The sequence below is a fragment of the Netta rufina genome (assembly GCF_964035555.1).
Source record: "Netta rufina genome assembly, chromosome: 9".
NCBI lineage: Eukaryota > Metazoa > Chordata > Aves > Anseriformes > Anatidae > Netta > Netta rufina.
Window position 1 is genome coordinate 9,784,969 of NC_140132.1, and position 20,494 is coordinate 9,805,462.

A 20,494-nucleotide genomic window follows, 5' to 3' on the forward strand; every position below is an offset into this window, starting at 1 on the left:
TTCCACTACCAATTTCTTATTCTAAATGAAACACAGAAGATTCTGACACTGTGAGTAATGACTCAAATAAGAGCATTTAGCTGTATTTAACATGGTAGAATGAACTTCATGTATTATAAGTGTGTTTGCTGCTGTGGTGTGTGTGTTAATAAGAGCTTAACCTCTCTGCCATCCATCCTGAAGTGTCCATAGCACAGAAGAAATGATGACTCATTTTCACTTCAGACCAGAGTTCTCAGCTGGCTGAATTTTGATGTCCCTGAACAAGAGAGAAGCATGCAGGATTATAAAAATCATTGATGTTTATCAGAAGTATCCCAAATGACACTGCCTCAACAGATGTTGTTTTCTGTTTGTCACACGAGAACCTGTACCCCCTGAGAAAATTAAGATGTTTTGTCACAGAACAAGAGGCAGATGAGCATCACATGGATATATTAGGCTTTCTATTTTAAAATGACTCATCAATGACAGAAGTTGGACCTCGTAATCCTGTACTGACATATTGTAGGTGTTCCAAATAATTGAATAATGCAGCCGCTCAGAGGATAAATGCTACTAAAACAACTCCTGAAACAGACATGGATCTTTCTACCTGTTTACTCCGGAAGTCAGCAATTAAAAGATGTCTTTAAGGCCAACTTTCAGTTGACTCCGAAGGCTAAATCTGGAGGCACCACCCACACATGAACTGGATTGAACTGCAGCTTCAGATAGGGCAGGCAGACCTAAATTCATACAGACAGCCAGGCCTCAATATCCAGAGCCAGCCTCAGGTATCCTCTTCCGTCTGCAGTACCCTAACAGCAGCCAGTGCCCACCAGGGCATCCAGTGTGCCTGCTGCTGAACTCTGGTTTTGCTCTTCTGCCTTCTTGGATAGATTCGAATTAATTCTTGTTAACTGGATCTGCAGGGAGCAGATTGATTCTGCTATTTTTTAAATGGTAACATCTTTGTTATTCAAGGCCACAGCTGAAACTTTTGATCTCCCATCCTTCATCAGTCTTGGAAGTGTTTTTACCAGACATTCCTTAGACCAGCTGAAGGTAAAAGTTGGGTAACAAGTTTAGTTCTGGACTGTGTGTTAACAGTCACCTAATATTTTCTGTGTTTTAAGGCTCTTGCAAGTTCCCCAATGCCCATACAAGGAATCACCTTTATTAAAACAACAAGCATTTTACATTTCCGTACTCGTTTCCACGTTGATACAAGGGCTCATCATAGTCTTTTTTTCTCATAGCCTTCTTCAGTTGCCTCAGTACTTAACTGAAACTAGATTCTAGTACAAGAAAAAAACAAACAAACAAAAAAAAAGAAACTAGAAATAAGAAACTCTGAGCTAGCTTCACCGCCCCGCACCCAGCGATTACACGGGGCGGGAGCACCCCGCCTCCCCCTCACACCGCCCGCACCGCCCTAACATGGCACCCACCCTCCCGTCCAAGTCTCGCGAGAGCGGCCCCGCCGGGGCGCCAGGGGAAGGGGCTGGCGCACGCGCAGTGCCGGCAACCGGCCGTTCGGAGGGGAGGCGCCATCTTGGGCCGGGCGAGCCGGGCGGCGGAGGCGCAGGTCGGTGAGCGGCGCCCCGGGGGCCGCGCCCCGCCGCCAGCCCCGAGGGCCGAGGCGGGAGCGAGCCCGCCATGGAGAGCGAGTACTACGGCGGGGAGCAGTCAGGTAGCGGCGCCGGGCCCCGGGAGGGCGGGCGGGCACGGCGGGGCCTCAGCGGCCGCGGGGAGAGTCCCGGGCCCTGCGCTGCCCCGCGCCCTGTCCTGGGCCGCCGCCGCTCGGCGCCCGTCAGTGGCCGCGGCCGGGCCCCGCCGGGCTGGGACGGGGCTGGGCTGGGGCTGGGCTGGGGCCGGGGCCGGCCCGCGGGGCGTTATCGGGTCCCCCAGGGCATGTGGAGCCGCTGCGGCCGTTCTGCGAGGGCTCTGCGGGGTCCTCCCGTTCCGGGGCTCCGCGGGGCGTTTGGTTCTACTCGCGGCCGTCCTGCCCGGGGGCTCGCCGCCGGTGCCTCGAGCTGCTGGGAGTTATCTGCCTTCCTGGTCACCCATCGCGGCTGTCAGGGCGCTTCTCAGCGCTGGGAGACGTCACCGAGTTTTACTTTTTAAATAATTAATTTATTTGTTTCCATTCGGAGTAGATGACGGTGGAGCTACTCCGGTGCAAGACGAGAGAGATTCAGGATCTGATGTTGAAGATGAAGGAAACGAGCAGCATTCTGGATCTGAGAACGGAAGCGTAGGGCACCACTCTGAGGTACCGTGGGAACTTCGTCTAGATAAGGATTGCTCTCTCATAAACTGATATTCATTTTAAAGAAATATTGCTCTTTAAACTGAGACTTTTACATTTATTGAGTTGTTCTTAAGTGTTCTGTCTGGCAAAACGTCCCGAAAGGGTTGTGTCACATAATCTCCTGACCAAGAAGTAGGGTAGTATCTTTTTATTTCAGTCCTAAATTGTTACAATAGCATTCCCTGTTTTGTACTAAAAAAAAAAAAAAAAAAAAAAAAAGTGTAATATTGCCATACTTGATTGCAAAAAGATAATTTTTTGGGGCTTGAAAAGGTAAGCAATGGATTTTGAGGAATTCGGAACTTTGCTTTAAATTCTGCAAGGTAAAATGCATGGTAAAACCATGCATTACGGAGCATATGTTTCATTACCAAAGAATGAACGCTTTTTTGTCTCTAGTCTTTCTTCTTGAATGTGAAAGTTACTGCTGAAGACTATTTTGTCCTGTATTTTTTACTTTGTCATTTACAAAGGAATAGATTTCTTTGTGGAAAGCCAGGTTTCTAAATGGCATTCGTCTTTCCTCTGAAGAGCTTTTTGCTTTGAGAATCCTACCCTATGAAAAGGGTGGTGGTGTTTGATCTGGGGTTGTCTTTGGAGGGGAGACGCTTAACTTGTGGTTTGATTAGTGTAGTTGGAAAGAGATTCTGATAAAAATGAAGGTTCTGTGTCTAGGATAATTCTGGGGTTAACGGTAATTTTAAGGAATTTTTTGTCTTGAGATAGAATTACATCAGGTCTTTGTAGGGCCTTCTAGGAAGGACTAATTTTGGCTTTGAAATCCTGTCTTCTGTCAGCAAAGTTCTGTTATGGAAAGCTGTGTGATGCTCTTCAAAATTGAAATCAAAGACGTTATACTCTGTTCTGCAAATTCTGTTTCATGTTGTATAAAGATCAGGATTGACTCTGACTGGATTTTCAGTGGTTATCCACTTTAAAACTTGCTTAAAATGCAACCAAACAGAATTATAAAGGTTGAAAAATAACTCCAAGATCATCTGGTCTAACCATCCCCTACCTCACCTCTGTTGCAGTATAACTTACAATCCTTTTTCTTTTTTCTTTACTGAATTCATTTACTTTCTAACTGATGAAACTATGAATATGTTTTTAAAGAGTATAAAAGGGAAGTTCTTCACACTTACTTGAATTTGAGTTTAAAGCAGATTTGGATTTTTTTAAAGCTGTTGATACTTCTTTACAGTGGAAGAAATTGAGTCGTCAGGCAGCATTTGCTGTTGTGATAATCAGGATTTCAGTGGGGGAAAATGTATGGTTTTGTGTGTGACAGAAATAACTGTCTTTGGTAAGGATTAAGTGCTTCTGTTTTAGTGGAAGGGAATTCTGATGAGAGCGTGGAGAGTCATGTTGCTGCTACAGTTACGTTAAGCTTTTTCTTTGGTGTTTGAAGACTTGGTCGGTTGTTCTTACTCTTCTGTACTCCTGTGGTTTTTAAATTTTGCTTACTGTGGTCAAGTAATTGGAAATCTGGCCTAAAGAGCAGTCAACTATTATTTACATCTTTGGCATGACTTTTTCTGATTTAAATAATCAAAAATACTAGGACCTGTTATCCTTGCTTACGGATCCTCTTCATGTACCTCCACTATTGTAAGGGTTTTGTTCTGCGTTGGCTGTTGAATCTTCCTCTGTAGATAAAATAATACACAAAGTACATTTAAAAAACACACACAAAAAAAGGATTTTTAAGATTTTAACCACATTGAATCAAGTGCTAAGGCCTTTGAAGGTTCACGTTCACTATAAGACACAAAGTTTTAAGTATTTTCTTCTGTTACGAACTTTTATATTCCTAGTAAATTGATGTTTTCTGTACATCAAAGTGCAACTCAACTGATAATGTGGAGCTGCTGTCTGTGAAAGGAGAGTAGCTTTCAGTAACTTATTTATCTTAAATTTTCTCATCCTCTTATTTCCTTCATCTTTAGGAATATGTGGGAGGAATGACACTCAAAGGTTATAATACCTTTGAGACAGCCCAATCAGTTAAGTCTATTTAATTACTATTTCGTCTCTAATTTAGAACTCAAATTTAAAGAACTGAAGTTTTAAACTTTCCAACTTTTTTTTCAGGTTCTTAACTTTAAAGAAAAGGGGAATCCTGAGGAATTACTTATGTAGGTCTCAGGTATGTGGGTTTTTCTTTTCCACAATTCTTTTCTGGCTTTCCTTCCCCCAGTCCCACTTTATCTATAAATGTTCTCCTTGATGTCCTTACTGATTCTGTTTCAGACAAATAGAATTAGATAACACATAGTTTTAGTACAGTAATGAATATTAAATCACATTTACAGTGTTTGTACAAGTCAGGCTCATACGGAAATCTTTAATGGCTTAGATCTTACACTCTAACCAAGTTGCTGCTGTCTTCTTCATTTAAGTTATGGTTTGACTGTGACTGCTAAGAAATGCACAAATATCTTACATTTCTGAAAACAGAAGCTTCCTGATCTGCCCGTGAAGGTCATGTATACCTTAGTTTAACAAATGTCATTCATAAGATTGTAGTGGATGGGTCAATTCTGTTGAACTTATTAAACTACCATAATAGTACATCTTAAAAGTGGCTGCATGTTGATCCAATAAACTACTTGCTGACTGAAGCTTTTATATGGAAGGATAACACTGTAAATTTGATTTTTATGTATTCCTTACTTTATACTGTACTAAAGCCTCATGTTACAGAATTCTTTCAGTTAAAAAAATTAAGGACATCTCAATTAAGAAGTTTATAGATAAAGAGGAGGAAGAAAAGAAAGCAAAGGAATTAGAGAAAAATGTGGTAGCAATTACCTGAGACCTACTTGTTTTTGAGGATGTCTAAACTTTTAATTAAGTAATTGGAAAAATAAAAGTAGAAAATTCCAAAATTACATAATTGATTTATTTGAACACACCTTTTTAGAGACAAATCATTTTAAAAGAAAAGGGGGGAGGGGAGGTAGGGGAGAGATGCAGGTGGACTGTCCTGCAGAGTTAAGTCATCTCATTGTGAAGTTGCACTTACTTCCTACATGAAATACATTCCAAAACATTCACAGATGCGTTAATTTATTCAGAAGACCTTGCACCAACAAATGGCTGTGGACAGGGCCTGTTTGTTCTGCCTAGGTTCTGAGCGAGTCAGGTGTCTCCCCTCCGCTTCAGAAGCTGCTCAGTTGCGTTGATGTAGTGCTGAGTCCGAGGTAGCACGTGTCGTCCCACTGCAGGGCCGGCTGTCTTGGCTTGTCCAACTGTGTGCTTTTGGCTTAGCTTGGGTTGTGCTTTACAGGTTCAGGACTGGAGTAGATGATACCTGTCTGTCCAAACTGTGCCGGCACACCTGTTACCTGTGTCTTCCTGAGTTCTCTCTTAAGTGGTTCTGTAGGTGATGGTATCGCAGTGGAGTTGAGAAGCTGTAATTACGATTGTGATTCTGTGGTGCAAAGCACCGTATGGTCATGGTGTGAGCTAATTAGGATGCGTGGATGCTTCCCCTCCCCAAATAGCTTCCCTCTGAAGAGTGACTGTCAGTTTGCATAACAGATTTGAGGTTCAGTATGTTGTAAAGTGCTTTAGTAATACTGGTATATAATTGGAATGATTTCTTACCAAGGATTTTGCATAGGAACTTCTTTGTAGTTTAGCAATATATCCTGAATAGGAGCATGCGTAACCTGCAGCTATGCTTTCAACCTTAAAAATGTTGAGTGGCTAAGAATTGTTATAAATTCAAGTTGGTTCTTTAATTCTGTTTACTTTTTTGCTGAAGACTTCCTAGTCTGGTAGATAGTAAACCTAATAGTTTAAACAGAAATATTTCTGTTGATTTCTTTGGTTTTGTTTAGCAAAATCCTTTATTGCTGCTGACATAGTTATAAGTACCTACTCAGTATCAGCCATCTGAAATCAGGAAAAAACAAATAAAACCACCAAACATTAAATGGCACAGAAATAAGGAGTGAAGAACGTGTATTTTAATAAATGTCAACTTAAGTGTAGACCTCTACATTTCTTCTCCTCTCAGTGATCCAATCTGTAACATTGTTGTAAAATCTGCATTTCCTCTTCCCTTTGCAGCTGTAGCTTTTTTTCTTCATTAATACTGTGAGAGAAAATACATCATTTTGATGAAGAGCACAAAATAAAATCCTGTGAGAACCAGGGAGCAGTTTGGGTGTGCGGTGTTCCTCAGTTCTGCACCCTCAATTCTGTAAATTCTTCCTATTTAATTCTTTACAATTCCAATTTCACATTTCTAACTGAACTGTATCTCCGCTCTGTAAGGAGAAATGAGAAATACCGAATGGTGCCACCAGCATGGTTCAAAAGGCTGACACTACTGTAGGGTCAAGTACAAACAGGAGACAGAAAAGTACTCGAGTTATCACAGCTGCAGTTCTATAGCTAGCATTAGGTAACTTGGAAGCAGTGAAGTGGTATTTGAAGTGTGTTTTAAAATTCTGTAGTCCTGATTTTGTTCCAGTGTGTGACTTTCTGTTAGTAACGTTGCAGTTGTTTAGAAGTTGTCACTTTATCAAGTACTAGCTAAGAGAATAAATACATAAGATCCAGAATCTTAAAAAGTGATGTTATTTATCAGTTAATATAATTGTGGAAGGAGTAATTTCTAAAAGCTATTATTTGTTTTATTTGAAAAGTCCTTCTTATTCATATGTCATAAAGACTTATAATATTGCTTGTCATACCTGTAGGATAGATACACCTGCGTTGTTGTGTGTGGGTGTGGAATGACCATAGAAAATAAAAAGAGGAAGTCTGTCCTATCAAGGAGAAGAGACTGCTAACAAGAGACTTGGAAGCTCTAGGACATGTAGGTCTTAAAGCATCTCCTAGGAAAATAAATACTCAGTTTGCAAAGGTGCTAGTGAAAGGAGTCCGCAGCTGAGAAGAGAGAATCATCCCTGAAAAAAGCTTCTCTGAGAAGTATTTAGGAAAGAGACTCTCACCAGTGTTCTTTTCAGCTGAAAACGGGATTATTGTGACAGTGACTGCTGTAGACATGCTGAATTAAGGCATGGGAGTTCAAGAGAGTCCAATTTTGTTTTCTTAGGCAAATGCATTTTTTTCCAAGTGGAATTTAGATCTTCTAGGAAAGATAAAACTGCATTCTGTCGTCAATAAGGATAGAGACAGGTGGCTTGTTGAAGATTTTTCCATAAATGGAATGTTTGGCTCTGTTGTTACTGTGTAGAAGACATGAAGGATTGCGTTTCACTAGTTTTCAGAAGGTTGGTGTATTTATACACACAAGTTATCTCAGGTATCCGTGTAGGCATGGGAGCTGTGAGCTTAAGGGAGAGAACTGTTGAACCTGTTCTTAGGTTTTTACCCACCAAAACCCAAAGCTTCTTAATAATGCTCTTAAGGCTCTAATTAAAACTTTATTTCTGTTTTTTATAGGCCTTTTGGTCTTGGTGTATTGTTAAGTAAGGAGAGGGTGCAAGCTCTCTTGGGCTTTACTCTGAAAGTAACACATGCAGTTTCAGTAAAATGTACTTCGTACAAAAATGTCTATTTGAGATCTTCAGAAATGACCAGTGTGGGAGTCTGTTTACTTGCCTTATTTTGTAGGATTTGGACTAAACCATTTTGTAGGCCTGTCTTCTTAAAATGAAGTAATTAAGTATTTACACTTGAAGGACTGGACCCTTCTTGGGCCTCTTCACTTGAGATGGTTTTTTTTTTTTTTTTTTTTTATTCTGTTTCTAAAATAGGATTGAGTAGCAGGATGGATGGTGTTCTGTTGATCTCTTAATATTTTTCTTGATCTGTAGTATACGATAGTGAGTCCTTTGACTCAAATCATCTAATTTCTGTATATATTTTATATATTTAAAATAAAGTATTTCAGTCTGCAGTACCCTTGGCAATCACATGGGAGGAAGGACAAGCAAAAACTCAAAAAACTTCTTGTTTTCTTTTTTTTAAAATCTTTTTTATATAGATTTTTGCTTACTTGCCTAAAATTACTTTTCTTTTTTCAGAATGAACACAGTGATGGAGAAGAGGATGGGCAAACAGGAGAGCCTCATATGACAGACTCTGAAAATGAAGATGTACCGAGGCAAAAAGACAGTGACTCAGATAACGAGGAGCCTCCAAATCACAATGTAAGTGATTCAGACAATGAAGCAGATCATGGAGGGAAAGACAGTGACTCTGATGCTGAGGACCGTCCAAATCAGCATTTAAGTGACTCTGAAAATGAAGATGCCTTAAATCATCAAGCTAGTGACTCTGAAAATGGAGAACCTCACAGGGATCACAGTAGTGACTTTGAAAATGAGGAAACACAGAAGCAGCCGGCCAGTGACTCGGAGAACGAGGAGGTCCGCAAGCAGCCGGCCAGTGACTCGGAGAGCGAGTCTGCTTCCAGACACAAACGAGAAATAGAGTCTGATGACAGTGATGGGGAGGACAGGAAGGAGGAGGTGCAGAATGATTCTCATCATTCAGATAACAAACGTGCGAGGGAAGGATTTCAGGGCTCTGACAGCGAAGAGGAAGGTCCTAAGAGACGAAAAATCTCAGACAGCGATGAAGATGAGAAAGAGGAGGAGAAGACTGTGAAGAGGAAAACAGCCATCCTTTCTGACAGTGAGGATGACACTGAGAAAGCACGTAAGCAACTTTAGAATGAAAATAAAAATGTGACATGACAAGTAGTAGCGTTATTGTTAATCCCTTATTTTTATGTGAAGAAAGCATCTAAGATAAATGTGAAACCACAAGGTGGTTTTGCTTTTAAAGTACAACTGCTTTTGGAGAAGGTATTGTTCTAACTGCATTTCTGTGTGAATATGTATCTAATGTTTTGGAGTAATAGGTAGGTTTAACACGAGTAAAAATATATATTCTGCAGTAACGTTGCTTTATGCTGGCACCTGTTTTCATGTTGAGTATTTCCATTGTACTTAACTTCTTTACTTTGCTGTTTTTTATCTAGTTGTTTTTTCTCTGTATTTTCTAAGATACACTAGGGGTGAGAGATAAGTTCTGAAATTACCAGTTTGTATGGATGGTGTACTGTATGTAGTTAGTTACCAACTGAATAAAAAAGATTTTAGAATGGACATAATTTTTTAAAATGACAATTATGTTTGGGCAGGCAGTAATGCTTCTTTCTGTTGGCAGCTGCAAAAAAAGTACGAATCCTTTCTGATGTTGAAGAATCAGATAGTGATGCTGCCTCAGAGAAATCTGATAAAAGGAAGAAAAATATGGTATCAGATAGTGAAGAAGAGGAAGAAAGAAAAGAGAATGCTGGGAAGAAAACAGAAGAGAAAGATCTGTTTGGCAGTGACAGTGAATCTGGAAACGAACAAGAGTAAGTGTTTCTGGGAATATGAATTCCTTCAGGGCTGCAGGTAGTGATGCTGGTCACTGATGGGGAAATGGAGGAAAACCAATCATAGAATGAATGTCTGCTTTTATTGGTAGTGTGAAGAGGAAGGGCAGTGTGGCAGAATGGAAGGTGGATCTCCACTCAGCCATATTAGAAATTTCTCAGGAAATGCAGTTCTCACTACTGCAGTATAAATAGATAAGTGTTACTATTACCTTCACAGGAACCTGATTGCAGATATATTTGGAGAATCTGGTGATGAGGAAGAAGAGGAATTTACCGTAAGTGCTATTGGGGATGTTTCTTATTCGGTTGCCAAATGGAATCTTCATGGGAAGCTATTCCCAGAATGCCTGTTGGGGTTTGCATTCATGTTCAAGGATGTACTGTTTTGGGATGAAGATTTTTATCTGCTGGACTCATTGAGTTAAATAACCTTCACAGTGCTACTACTGGGAGAGCCATTGTTGTGACAGTCATAGGTGAAATTAGGAATCCTTTGCTCCTCTTTCAGGTAAATCTGAAGAGGATTTAGAGGAAGCATTTAGAGTGTAAGAGTCAGGCACCTGCGTAGATGCTTCATCTTAATTCCTACACTGACTTACACTGCCTTTACCATCAGGGCTTTAACCAGGAGGACTTGGAAGAAGAGAAGGGTGATGCAGAGATGAAGGAGACGGCAGATGAGTCGGACTCTGATGATAACATCAAACGAGGGAAGCAGTAAGTGGATATGTTACGTACTCCTTTGTTAATAGCAAATGCAATATTTGAGCAAAAAGGTTCATCCAAAACTTGGCTAGACTTCATGAAAGGCAAGGAAGGGGCTGTGTGTCTACAGAAAGCATGTTTTTATAGACCATGACTTGCTCTGCTTGTACAGTTCAGTCACTTGGCAATCCACAGCAGATTGCCTATGCTGCTGCTCCTGCTTCAGAGAAGTAGTAGTATTTTGTAGGTCATATCAAAACCTGAATGAAATGAACATCTAATGAAACAAACATCTAACCCTGCTGCTAGCATCAGGCCATGCGAAGGAGCACTGGAGCCACAGTTTTCTCTGCTGCTGTAGGGGATAAGGTGTGCCAAGGCTTGACCCCAGCTTCTCTCCTCTTTCCTTCCTGTCTGATCCAGTAGAGTTAGAGCAATGTATTGCAGGTACAGGAAAGCTAAATATTTGCTTCAGTGACAACTTTAGCACATTTTCAACCCTGGATGTGTGCATCTCTTTAGGTGTTTTAGTAAGGTCTTTTACAGACTTCTGAGGGCATCTCAGAGCTGCTGAAGCCCTTTGCTAGTTTCCCAGTTAGCATACTGAGGAGATCTAATTATCTTACGGGGGCATTGAGACATAATGCTTGTAGAGTTCTTGGAGATTTGTGGAACGGTTGTTAAAGAAATACAAAATATTTTCTACAAAGGTGGTGAAATCAACCCACTTCTGACCATCAGCAAACTTTCTTCTTGCGTTTCAGTATGGACTTCATGTCAGATTTTGACATGATGCTGCAGCGAAAGAAGAGTATGAGTGGCAAGCGTAGACGAAACCGTGATGGTGGAACTTTTATTAGTGATGCAGATGATGTGGTCAGTGCTATGATTGTGAAGATGAATGAAGCTGCAGAGGTGGGTTTTCTAGGTTCCAAAAGCACCAATTTCCCCTGTGCAATCAGTAAAATAGAGGTATCTGTTACTCAGGATTAGTAAGCTGTACGCTACTGAAAGCTTCCAGTATCTAAACAACTGTTTAATGTCATTTTGCTAGTCTGAATTACTGCTTTGTTTTAAAGATGATATTTAGTTAACTTGGTAAACTGATCAGCTGGGATCAACTGCCCTATAAAAAGGGATGAATACATGTTATGTAAAATGTATGTATATCAAATCCTGAGATAGAGACTACGGTTTGATTTCACTCTGCAATTAGTAGTATATACAGTACTTAATTGTTTGTTCCTGAGAAGAAACCTTTTCTGAAGGGCTTGAATGACAATAATGTGGTAGATGATTGTAGAACAATAGAATTATCCCTTGGCAGACTGCTTCTTTCAAGGAGTTGTGTTTTATTACCAGGGTCTTGCCTTTTGTTATTGCTGTACTATTGTTGAAGTAGCAGTCAATTTAACAGCATGGTGAAACTCATTAAAAGCAATTGGGAGGCAATTTTAGAAAGAGGAGTCTTTCTTAATGTGTTTGGGGAAGAAGGGCAGAGTAAGATAGTGGTCTGGGAGACAACTGTGGCTTTCTTGGTCGTCAACAAGATGGTGGTCAAATGTTTTAAACAAAGCAATGAAGTTTGGAATACTGGAGAGAGGAAGAGCTGAGCTCCAGTGCTGTGGTATCTTTAGTTGTTTAGCATGTGCCTATAAAGCTATTCTGGAACAGAAGAGCATTAAAAGAATCTCCTCTCTCACAATTAAAAAAAACATTGTGTAGAAAGAGCCTTCAGTGAGTTAAACACCTGGAAAGGTACAAACACAGCAGGAGACAAATCTGTTGATTGTAGTGGGTCTCTCTGATATTTAATCCCACATTTTGAATAGATAGTGAGATAATGGACTGAGGTGATAATCACATCATTGTTTTGAAACTGAGACAGGTTTTGTTCTAGCACTTCATACACGTATGCATGCTTTAATGTTAATTCTACCATGCATCCCTCTAAACCACCAGGTTTTATAGTTACGTTTTTAGGTGATGTGAATGCATGTATTTTCACTTGTTACTGTTTTGGTTAGTTATTTGTTGTAGTTTGGGTGAGATTTGCTATGAGCATTTCTAGGATAGCTACGCATAGCTAGCATACAAGACCCTGCAGAATGCCAGTTTATTGCAATAAACGTAAATTGTGAAGTAGAAACACAGATCATTCTTTCCATGGGAATGTTGATTAAGGTGTTTTTTTTTTTTTAAAGAGAAACTGTTGTATAAAATGTATTTTGGAATTGTAGCAAGATAGAGCCAGGTTATAAAGTTAGTGTGGTCCTGCTAAAGGCAAATTCTCCAGTAACTTACTACTGACCTTTTTCCTGTAAATACTGCAGTGGATGGGAATTGCTGATTTCTTCTTTTGATTGACTTGCGATTCTTCAACTCTCTACAGGAGGATCGACAGCTGAATACACAAAAGAAACCTGCACTAAAGAAATTAACTTTGCTACCGACTGTAGTTATGCATCTTAAAAAGTAAGTCATTCTTCCAGATGATTATCATCTTTGGGAATATTGGGAACTTGGTAGATTTCATAGGGTGACATTACAGTTGTATTGAGTATGCAGTGGAACGCTTTTCTTAGTATCAGGTAAATGCTGGAGCTAGGTGACCTCAAAAAAATGAAAAATGATCCCTAGTTTTACCTGTTAAATTAACAAACTCAAACATACTGTTGTGTTTCAAGGACCATCACATCTTAAGATCTAGGTGTATTCCTGTATGACTTCATGGCTTATCTATACATTAAACTTTCTAGGCAGGACCTCAAAGAAACTTTCATCGATAGTGGTGTAATGTCTGCCATCAAAGAATGGCTTTCTCCTCTTCCAGACCGAAGTCTGCCAGCACTGAAGATAAGAGAGGAGCTTCTGAAAATCCTGCAAGAGGTTTGAAACTGATTTCTAACTGTATTTGATTGGTAGCTTCAGGTTTTTATGGTCATGCTTTACAGAAATGTGTGTTGATAACTGCTGATGATGTTACTGATGATCCATGCAGTGTGAAATGTAGGGGGAAGCAAACAGCAAGTTAAATACGTTTGGTTTAAATTTCACATTGCTTTTAATGAGTATTCTGTATCTTGTAGATATTCCGTCTATCTGAGCAAAATTTGGCTAGGGAATTTCAGACACATAATCGTTACAAAATTTTTGCTTATGTTCACAATAAAGCAAATAGCTCTGCTGGCAGTCAGCCAGGAGATGTTTGTCTCATGGGAACCATACGTGTGAAGTTCCCTATCCTCTATCAGGGAGGTACATGCTATGGCTTTTGTAGATTCTTGATGAATCTAAATGGCTTAGTGACTTATCTTCCCTTGTTCTCTGTGGCTCATATGTTGTGATTGTTCACTTTAAGTAGCCTTTGCTGCATTTGTAAAATTAGTGTGGCATAATCTTGATAGCAGAACAGAAGTTAAATTTCTCTTGCAGCATGACTGTGTGACTCTATTGACTGAAGCTATAGAAATTTGTTGTTGCGTAAGAATTTGCACAAATTCTGACTGATTTAGGTTATAATTGAATATGTGGCTTTTGCCATGTAAACTTTTATCCTTGTAAAATGAATGCTTAGAAGGCAGTAATTCTGTTTTGGGGTAATATAAACACATGAGCATTTGGAGTAAATACTTCAGGAAACTTAGCTCAATTTGTGTATAAGAAATAAGAATGTTCAAGTAAATTTATGTCTGGGTGTTCGATACTTGAACCTTTAACTTATTCCTAGTGGAAAAGTGCCAAAACACTTTTTTCCAAGATTACTGTGAAGGTAGGTTTTGGTTTTTGCAAAGTTCACACATCATTTCACACACATCTGTTCAGACATCATTTCTTGTTTTTTTTTTTTTTTTTTTTTTTTTTTTTTTTTTTTTTCCCCAAACCTCCTTATAGCTGCCCAGCGTGAGCCAAGAGACCCTGAAGCACAGTGGCATTGGAAGAGCTGTGATGTACCTTTACAAACACCCCAAAGAATCGAGACCTAACAAAGATATGGCAGGGAAGCTAATCAGTATGTAAACCTTTTGTCTTCCTTCAGTTAGATTTCACTGGTAATTTAATTTCTGCATCAGTCTTTCTGTTGCACATTGTTATTGTCTGTACTAGAACTAACTCTGCAATGTAGGAATCTCATTAATCTGTGATAGTTTTGTTTGCAGAGCTCGTATTGAACACTGTTACATTAATGTCTGCATGCAGTTTTTCCTGTTCTGCTGTAAAACTAGATAATAGCTTTTATGTTGCCCAAATTCTCTCTTGGCTAGTTGTCCAGACCACATCTACCTGTTAGCAAAGGAGGAAGGTGCTCCATTTATTCCATGGAGGAGAGGTCTTAAATGACCATCTAAAAATTTACTTCTTAAACAGCTGTAGTCATGTGTAGTGTATTCCATCCTGAATGACTGCAAACTAATTACAAAATTGTTCTGTTCTTCAGGAAGTATTTTTCATATTTCTAAAATAACACTGTGGCATGCAGGAGCTTCTGGCACTTAAATATTTCTAGAGCTAAGAGAGATTCCAAAAAAGCAAGCAATAGCAAGAGACTTTATGGATAAAAGCAGTTTGTTACTGTCCACAAGGTTGGATTTCCCTGAAATATTAAGAGTTCAAAAATCATCTGTGTGGTTGAAGGGAAGTATAAGTGAACATTGAAAGCTGTGTTTAGTTATCAGAATGGTTTAGAGAGAAATTTGATGTGCTTATTAACATATTTATTCACTAGATGAATGGTCTCGACCCATCTTTGGCCTTACCTCAAACTACAAAGGCATGACAAGAGAAGAGAGGGAACAGAGAGATTTGGAACAGATGCCTCAGCGAAGAAGATTGAGTAGGTAAGAATACCAGAGAGAAATGAGATTTTCTTTCTTTCTAAGACTCCAAAAAGAAAAGTTTTGTATAAGTAACAAGGGAAATAAAAGAACAATGATTTCTGATCTTTCTTCTCTTACCGCACTTGTCTTTTTGTTGCTATCTTTCTTTGTGTGTGGATGCCTGTAAAATCTTATTTTTCTTGCAGCTCCGGTGGTCAGACTCCCCGCAGGGATCTGGAGAAAGTATTAACAGGAGAGGAAAAGTAGGTTGGAATTTTTATTCTTTTGACTAGAAAAAAGTATTTTAATAGTGCTAAAAATGTGCAGTTTGAGTTTTTTTTAAAGTCAGTGGTTAAGCTCGTTTTTCCAGAGGTAGAATACTATCTGTAGTGCTCTTCCTATGTGAGATTTCTGTGTCTAAAAACAACATTTCTCTTTTGCAGGGCTCTTAGACCTGGAGACCCTGGTTTCTGTGCACGTGCGAGGGTGCCAATGCCTTCCAACAAGGACTATGTGGTTAGGCCAAAGTGGAATGTGGAGATGGAGTCCTCCAGGGTAAGCGCTGCAGTGCAGGGCATAGCGTGGTCTCTTTTAGTGACTCTGTACCTCAGCTGTCTGGGAATCTGTCGCCTTATTGCTGTGGTTACTGTACAATACAGCAGTTCCTTGTATGTGCATCTTCTAATTTGAGTAGACAACAAGTTCTGCTATCAAATGGGCTGTGTTAAGCCCATCAAATTCTTCCACACAGGTGTCATTGCTTCTCTTACCAGAAAGATTTTCATCCTATCTGTTCTAGAGCTTTTCTCTAGGGGTAAGAATCTGATTATAGGCTTCTTAATTTTAGAACATCTTAAAGTAAAGCAGCAGTTTAATTAGTATGTCACCAATATTTTATCTTTCTTCCATTTTTTTTGTATTGTGTTCTTTTTTAAGATGATTTTCCAGTTTGTGAAAACTTCAAAGTTTTAGCAGGCTTCAGTAGAGGCCTTTGCTGTGTTTTATTTGTTTTTTCTATCTACCTTGTATGGTTTTAATCTAAAGGTTGGAGTACGTGGTAGAACACATGTAAATGGAAGAAGTAATAATTATTGTGATTTTTTCTGCTGTTATTTTTACTTCTTTGCATTAATTGAGATATTATTTCTAGCCCGGGACTATTAAGAGAGGTATTAGTCGCTTGGAAAAACACAAGAGACGGTTTGCTGAACAGAAACGACTCAGCAAAGTGCATCGGGCCATCAAGTTCAGCATTGAAGGCAACAGGATGCCCCTGTAGCCATGACACTGCCTTCCCCGAGTTTGAGAGGTATCCCTCAAGGGAGGTGTGAACAGTGCTTGTGCTTCAACCGGTGGTAGTTTGCACATACGGGAAAGGAGTGTGTACACCCTAACTTCAACTTGGAAAACTCTCCTTGTATTCTCTAAAGTCTGTACCGAGACCTAAATGGTAACTTGTGCAGGAAAAAGGACGTTGTAGCACGTAACATCTGCTATGATGCCTGCCTCTGTGGCTTCAGGGTGTCCAAATGAGAGGTATTAAGTGAAAATACCTGTGCTCAGAAATAGCTTTGCACCTGTAGCTTTGGGTGCTCAACACCAAGATGAGCAAGACTGAGCATCGTGAAACCTGTTCTCATTTAGGTTCTCAAGGTTTGCCTGACCTGACACAGGAGGTCTTAGCTCTTAATGTCAGACTTGGTAGCACTGTGTACTAACACCTGTGCCTGTTTTACTGGTACTAAACAAGGTACTTCTCATGCCTACTTATCCAAGGTCACTGATGGGAGAGTTAGGGGGTGGTTGACAGCAGGAGGAGAACAGGGCAGAATTCCCTGCTGTGAATGGGACTGAAGAGAGATCAGTCATTGATGTACATCAACATGAGAACCGTTTGGGCAATATCTTGTCTCGTTTCAGTTCTTTTATGTGAGCAGAGGTGTCACAAACAGTGACAGAAGGGTAGCTTCATATTTATTTCTGTAAAAAAAAAAAAAAAAAAAAAAAAAACTTTTGAAAATCAGTGAAATCCTAGATACAACTTCAGTGGATAGTTTTCTGAATAAAGTATTAAATGAGGGTGAGGAACCCCACCTCAGCCACCTCGGAGATGGGAACGAGAGGTTCAGCTCTTCATAGATGGTTTTGTCAGGTACTAAGTAGCACATTCTGGATATCTGGATATTTTTTCCTGGACTTAAAAGGTATGAAGTTGCTATTGTTGTTTCTGTTGTCTAGTTAAGGAAAACTGCTTTTGAGAAAGTAAAGGGATCAGGAGGTCGTTGCTCTCCAGTGGCGTTTCTCTACAGAATTACTGTATTTGTGTAAAAAAAAAAAAAAACAAAAAAACACAAACTGCTGTGTCATCTCAGTTTCTCAGCTGCAGTTAAAATACAGAGATGAAATGCAGCAACTTTCTGACAATGTGTATGGTCAGCTTTTCTCAGGCATTTCTTTTGCTTCCAACCTTACTTCCTTGTTTTCCAATAATCTCTTGCTTTTTAAGTACTAATCAGTGACTTCTAAAATAAATTGCAGTTTGGAATTGATATGTCAACTCAACCCACTTCAGTTACTGTGTAGCCATATCTAAAATCTTCCACCCACTGGAAGCTTGTATGTGGTGAAGTATGTTTGTTGTTAAACTCCAGCTGATACAGTTACAAAACTATTCCAAACTGTATATTCACCCAGTGTGTGAACAACTAACGTGGTTATTAATCCTCACAATGGGAAAGCTTTCCTCTGTGGTGTGTGTGTGTGACCACTTCTGTGTATGTGATGCCTACATTGGGGGGATTATTTATCTGCTGGGGGGGGCTGAGGGGAAAATGTGTGCACCCCCTCCTCACACCTCCCAGCCCCCACACCACTGACCTCATCAGATCCTTCTTGCAGGTCGAACCTTGCATGCCTTGCTTTCTTGAACCTTTGGGACGTCTGCTTTTTTTTTTTTTTTTTTTTTTTTTTTTCAGTGGTAATTATTAGTTTTATTTTTTAAGTTCCAGGGGACCTCTAAGAAAGGGGTGAGTCGACTGGACAAACAGATGCGGAAATTCACAGATATCAGGAAAAAAAGCAGATCGGCCCATGCAGTGAAAATCAGCATTGAGGGCAATAAGATGCCATTGTGACCCTTCACAGAATACCCCATGATCTCTGCTGTAAGACAATACACCCATAGACTCTTGGGAGACCTTTAAATTTTTTAACAACTTATTTGTTTTTTTTTCAGTGAATCTTTAAATTGTTGGTTCAGGTTCTGGTATAAGATAATGTCCGAGGACTGTGAATTTGGGGACTTCTTTCTCCTGATTGTATTTAAACTTGCTCTATTGTGTCCTTTGTACAGACCACATATTTGTTGTATTGCAATACTTTAGACAATAAAACATCTGTTTTTTTGGGGGGACTGTCTATTAATTGCTCAAGACAGTGTACACGTGGAGTCCTGAGAAGACAGTGAATATCTGAAATTTCCCCCCAAAAAAGTGTACTTGACGTGTGGAAAGGCTGATAATCAGGAATTTTGTGTTTACCATTTTACATTTCTTATTTGTTCAGTGATTTTTAATATGTCAGTGTATCTGTCTTTTGAGAGATGCATATTGGAATTGATAACAGAAATACTGATCATCTGCTTGAAGGATTTCACCTTTCATGAATGCATGATGCAAAGTTCAAGAGAAGACCCAGAAGGCTGACTGCAAAAAAAAATCCAGCTGCCTCCAGTTAAAATGTTTGGTGTAAGTAAGGCAACAATATTCCACTTGTATTGAGCCTTTGTGCTAACAGCAAAGCCTTCAACAGTGACTGCTACTGGAGAGCAAATGACTGGAGCGGGAGGGCTTTTCTGTGAGGCACCAGTGCACAGAGTATGTGTACGGTAAGCCAGACTTTGGAGTCAAGGGTGTTGAGACTGCTGGAGAGGACTGTCAGAGTGCTCAGCTCAGGACTCCGCCTGTGTAGAGCCTTGGCTGCTGGTTTTGATGCTGCTGTGACTTCATTTAGTACAGGTGAAAGACACCTTTTCTTGTCCTGCTGTAATGTCTGGGTGGAACAAACATGTTGTTTGTAGCCTACTAAGGACTTTCCAAAAGGCTTATTTTATCAGTGGTAAGGAGAAGGCTTCTGTCTGCATTAGGTAGGTAGCGCTGCTATTTGTCCCTGATGCTGCGGAGCAAAACTGTGTACCTCTGCTCTGTACCATTGCCTCTGAAAGTATTTTTGTCTGCTGAGCTTGTCTACAAGGAAAGGATCACTCCTTGCGTGGAGAACTGGCAGCTGGCATTTCAGTAAGACCGTTGCCTTTGTTCCAGAGGAATGCAGCCCGTTGCTTTATGAAGACTAACGTGAATTCTGTGAGGTAGGGATCATGGTGGGGAATGATATAAAAAGCACTTAGCACCCCCAGTGTCTGCTGGAACTGCTAATGGAGAGAATGCGAGTACTTGCATTTGAAATATTTAACAGTGGGGGGCTGTGATGCTAAAGTAAAGCTCTATGTTAGGATATGAACTTGGAGCACAAACTGAAGAAGAATGCCTGTGCTGAAGCCTGATAAAAGAATTCTAGTTGCAAGATTACTTCATCTGCTCTTACCAGGTATACTTGTATGACTCAGTAGCTTATCTCAGGTGTGTGGTTTTTGTTTTTAGTCTGGTAAGTGTTCCAGGTTTTTTTAATTAAGAAATTATTGAATGATGGGTTTCTTTACTGCCATATTGGCAGGTGCAAACTACGTGAAAATAAGTGCAGTATGGATCTGTTCCTGCCCAGGTTTCATTTGGTCCTGGTGACCTATGGATTAGGAGAGCTTTTTACTTTATTTTTTTTAGACTTTTTTTTGTAGTAGTTCTGGTACTGCAGTCTGGTACTGCACTCAGGGGTGGGGGAAGTTGTGTGCTGTTTTTTCTTAAGCATTTTCTTGAAGTACAGACCATGGTGGTCTTGGGTCGCCTCAATATGCAGTTTCTTGTCATCAAAATTAATCGCAATAGCGCTATATCATGTGTTCTATAAGACAAACAACAAGGGTTTGTTTCTTACAGAGTGGGAATAATGGACTTCTATAAGGCTGTGAACAAAGCTGTACATCTTTTTTTTTTTTTAATTAGAACTTAATAGTGAATTGTAAGAAAGGTCCCCAAATCAAAATGTCTTTGGACATGGGTCGTAAAGACCATCTGTTAATTGTAGCAGAGAAAAGTGATTCTGTGTATGGCAGTGTAGGTATGCAAAGCAGGTAACTATTTGGGGGAATCTTACTCTGGCCCACGGATATTTTGTTTCATCTGCATC

General features: G+C 39.9%; 1 protein-coding gene across 2 annotated transcripts; it reads left to right on the plus strand.

Moving 5' to 3' along the window:
* Positions 1–1,515: 1,515 nt before the first annotated feature.
* IWS1 (interacts with SUPT6H, CTD assembly factor 1) lies at positions 1,516–18,602 on the plus strand. 2 transcript variants are annotated; one of them, XM_084292419.1, is made up of 15 exons: positions 1,516–1,675; positions 2,142–2,257; positions 8,305–8,941; positions 9,455–9,647; positions 9,889–9,946; positions 10,288–10,388; positions 11,141–11,291; positions 12,769–12,851; positions 13,136–13,265; positions 14,271–14,388; positions 15,103–15,214; positions 15,400–15,456; positions 15,637–15,748; positions 16,344–16,502; positions 18,196–18,334. In XM_084292419.1, the coding sequence occupies exons 1-14, from the start codon at positions 1,642–1,644 to the stop codon at positions 16,470–16,472; spliced, it is 2,031 nt and encodes a 676-aa protein (XP_084148545.1). In that variant the 5' UTR covers positions 1,516–1,641; the 3' UTR covers positions 16,473–16,502; positions 18,196–18,334. The 2 variants fall into 2 exon arrangements, with proteins under 2 accessions (XP_084148545.1, XP_084148544.1); XM_084292418.1 differs by lacking the exon at positions 16,344–16,502 and having other exon boundaries at positions 18,196–18,602.
* Positions 18,603–20,494: the final 1,892 nt, after the last annotated feature.

Coding starts and splice junctions, on each gene's coding strand:
- IWS1 (XM_084292418.1), top strand. CDS start 1,642: ATGGAGAGCGAGTACTACGGCGGGGAGCAGTCAG. Junction 9,947..10,287: donor AGGAAGAAGAGGAATTTACC/GTAAGTGCTATT, acceptor CTTTACCATCAG/GGCTTTAACCAGGAGGACTT. Junction 10,389..11,140: donor AACATCAAACGAGGGAAGCA/GTAAGTGGATAT, acceptor CTTGCGTTTCAG/TATGGACTTCATGTCAGATT.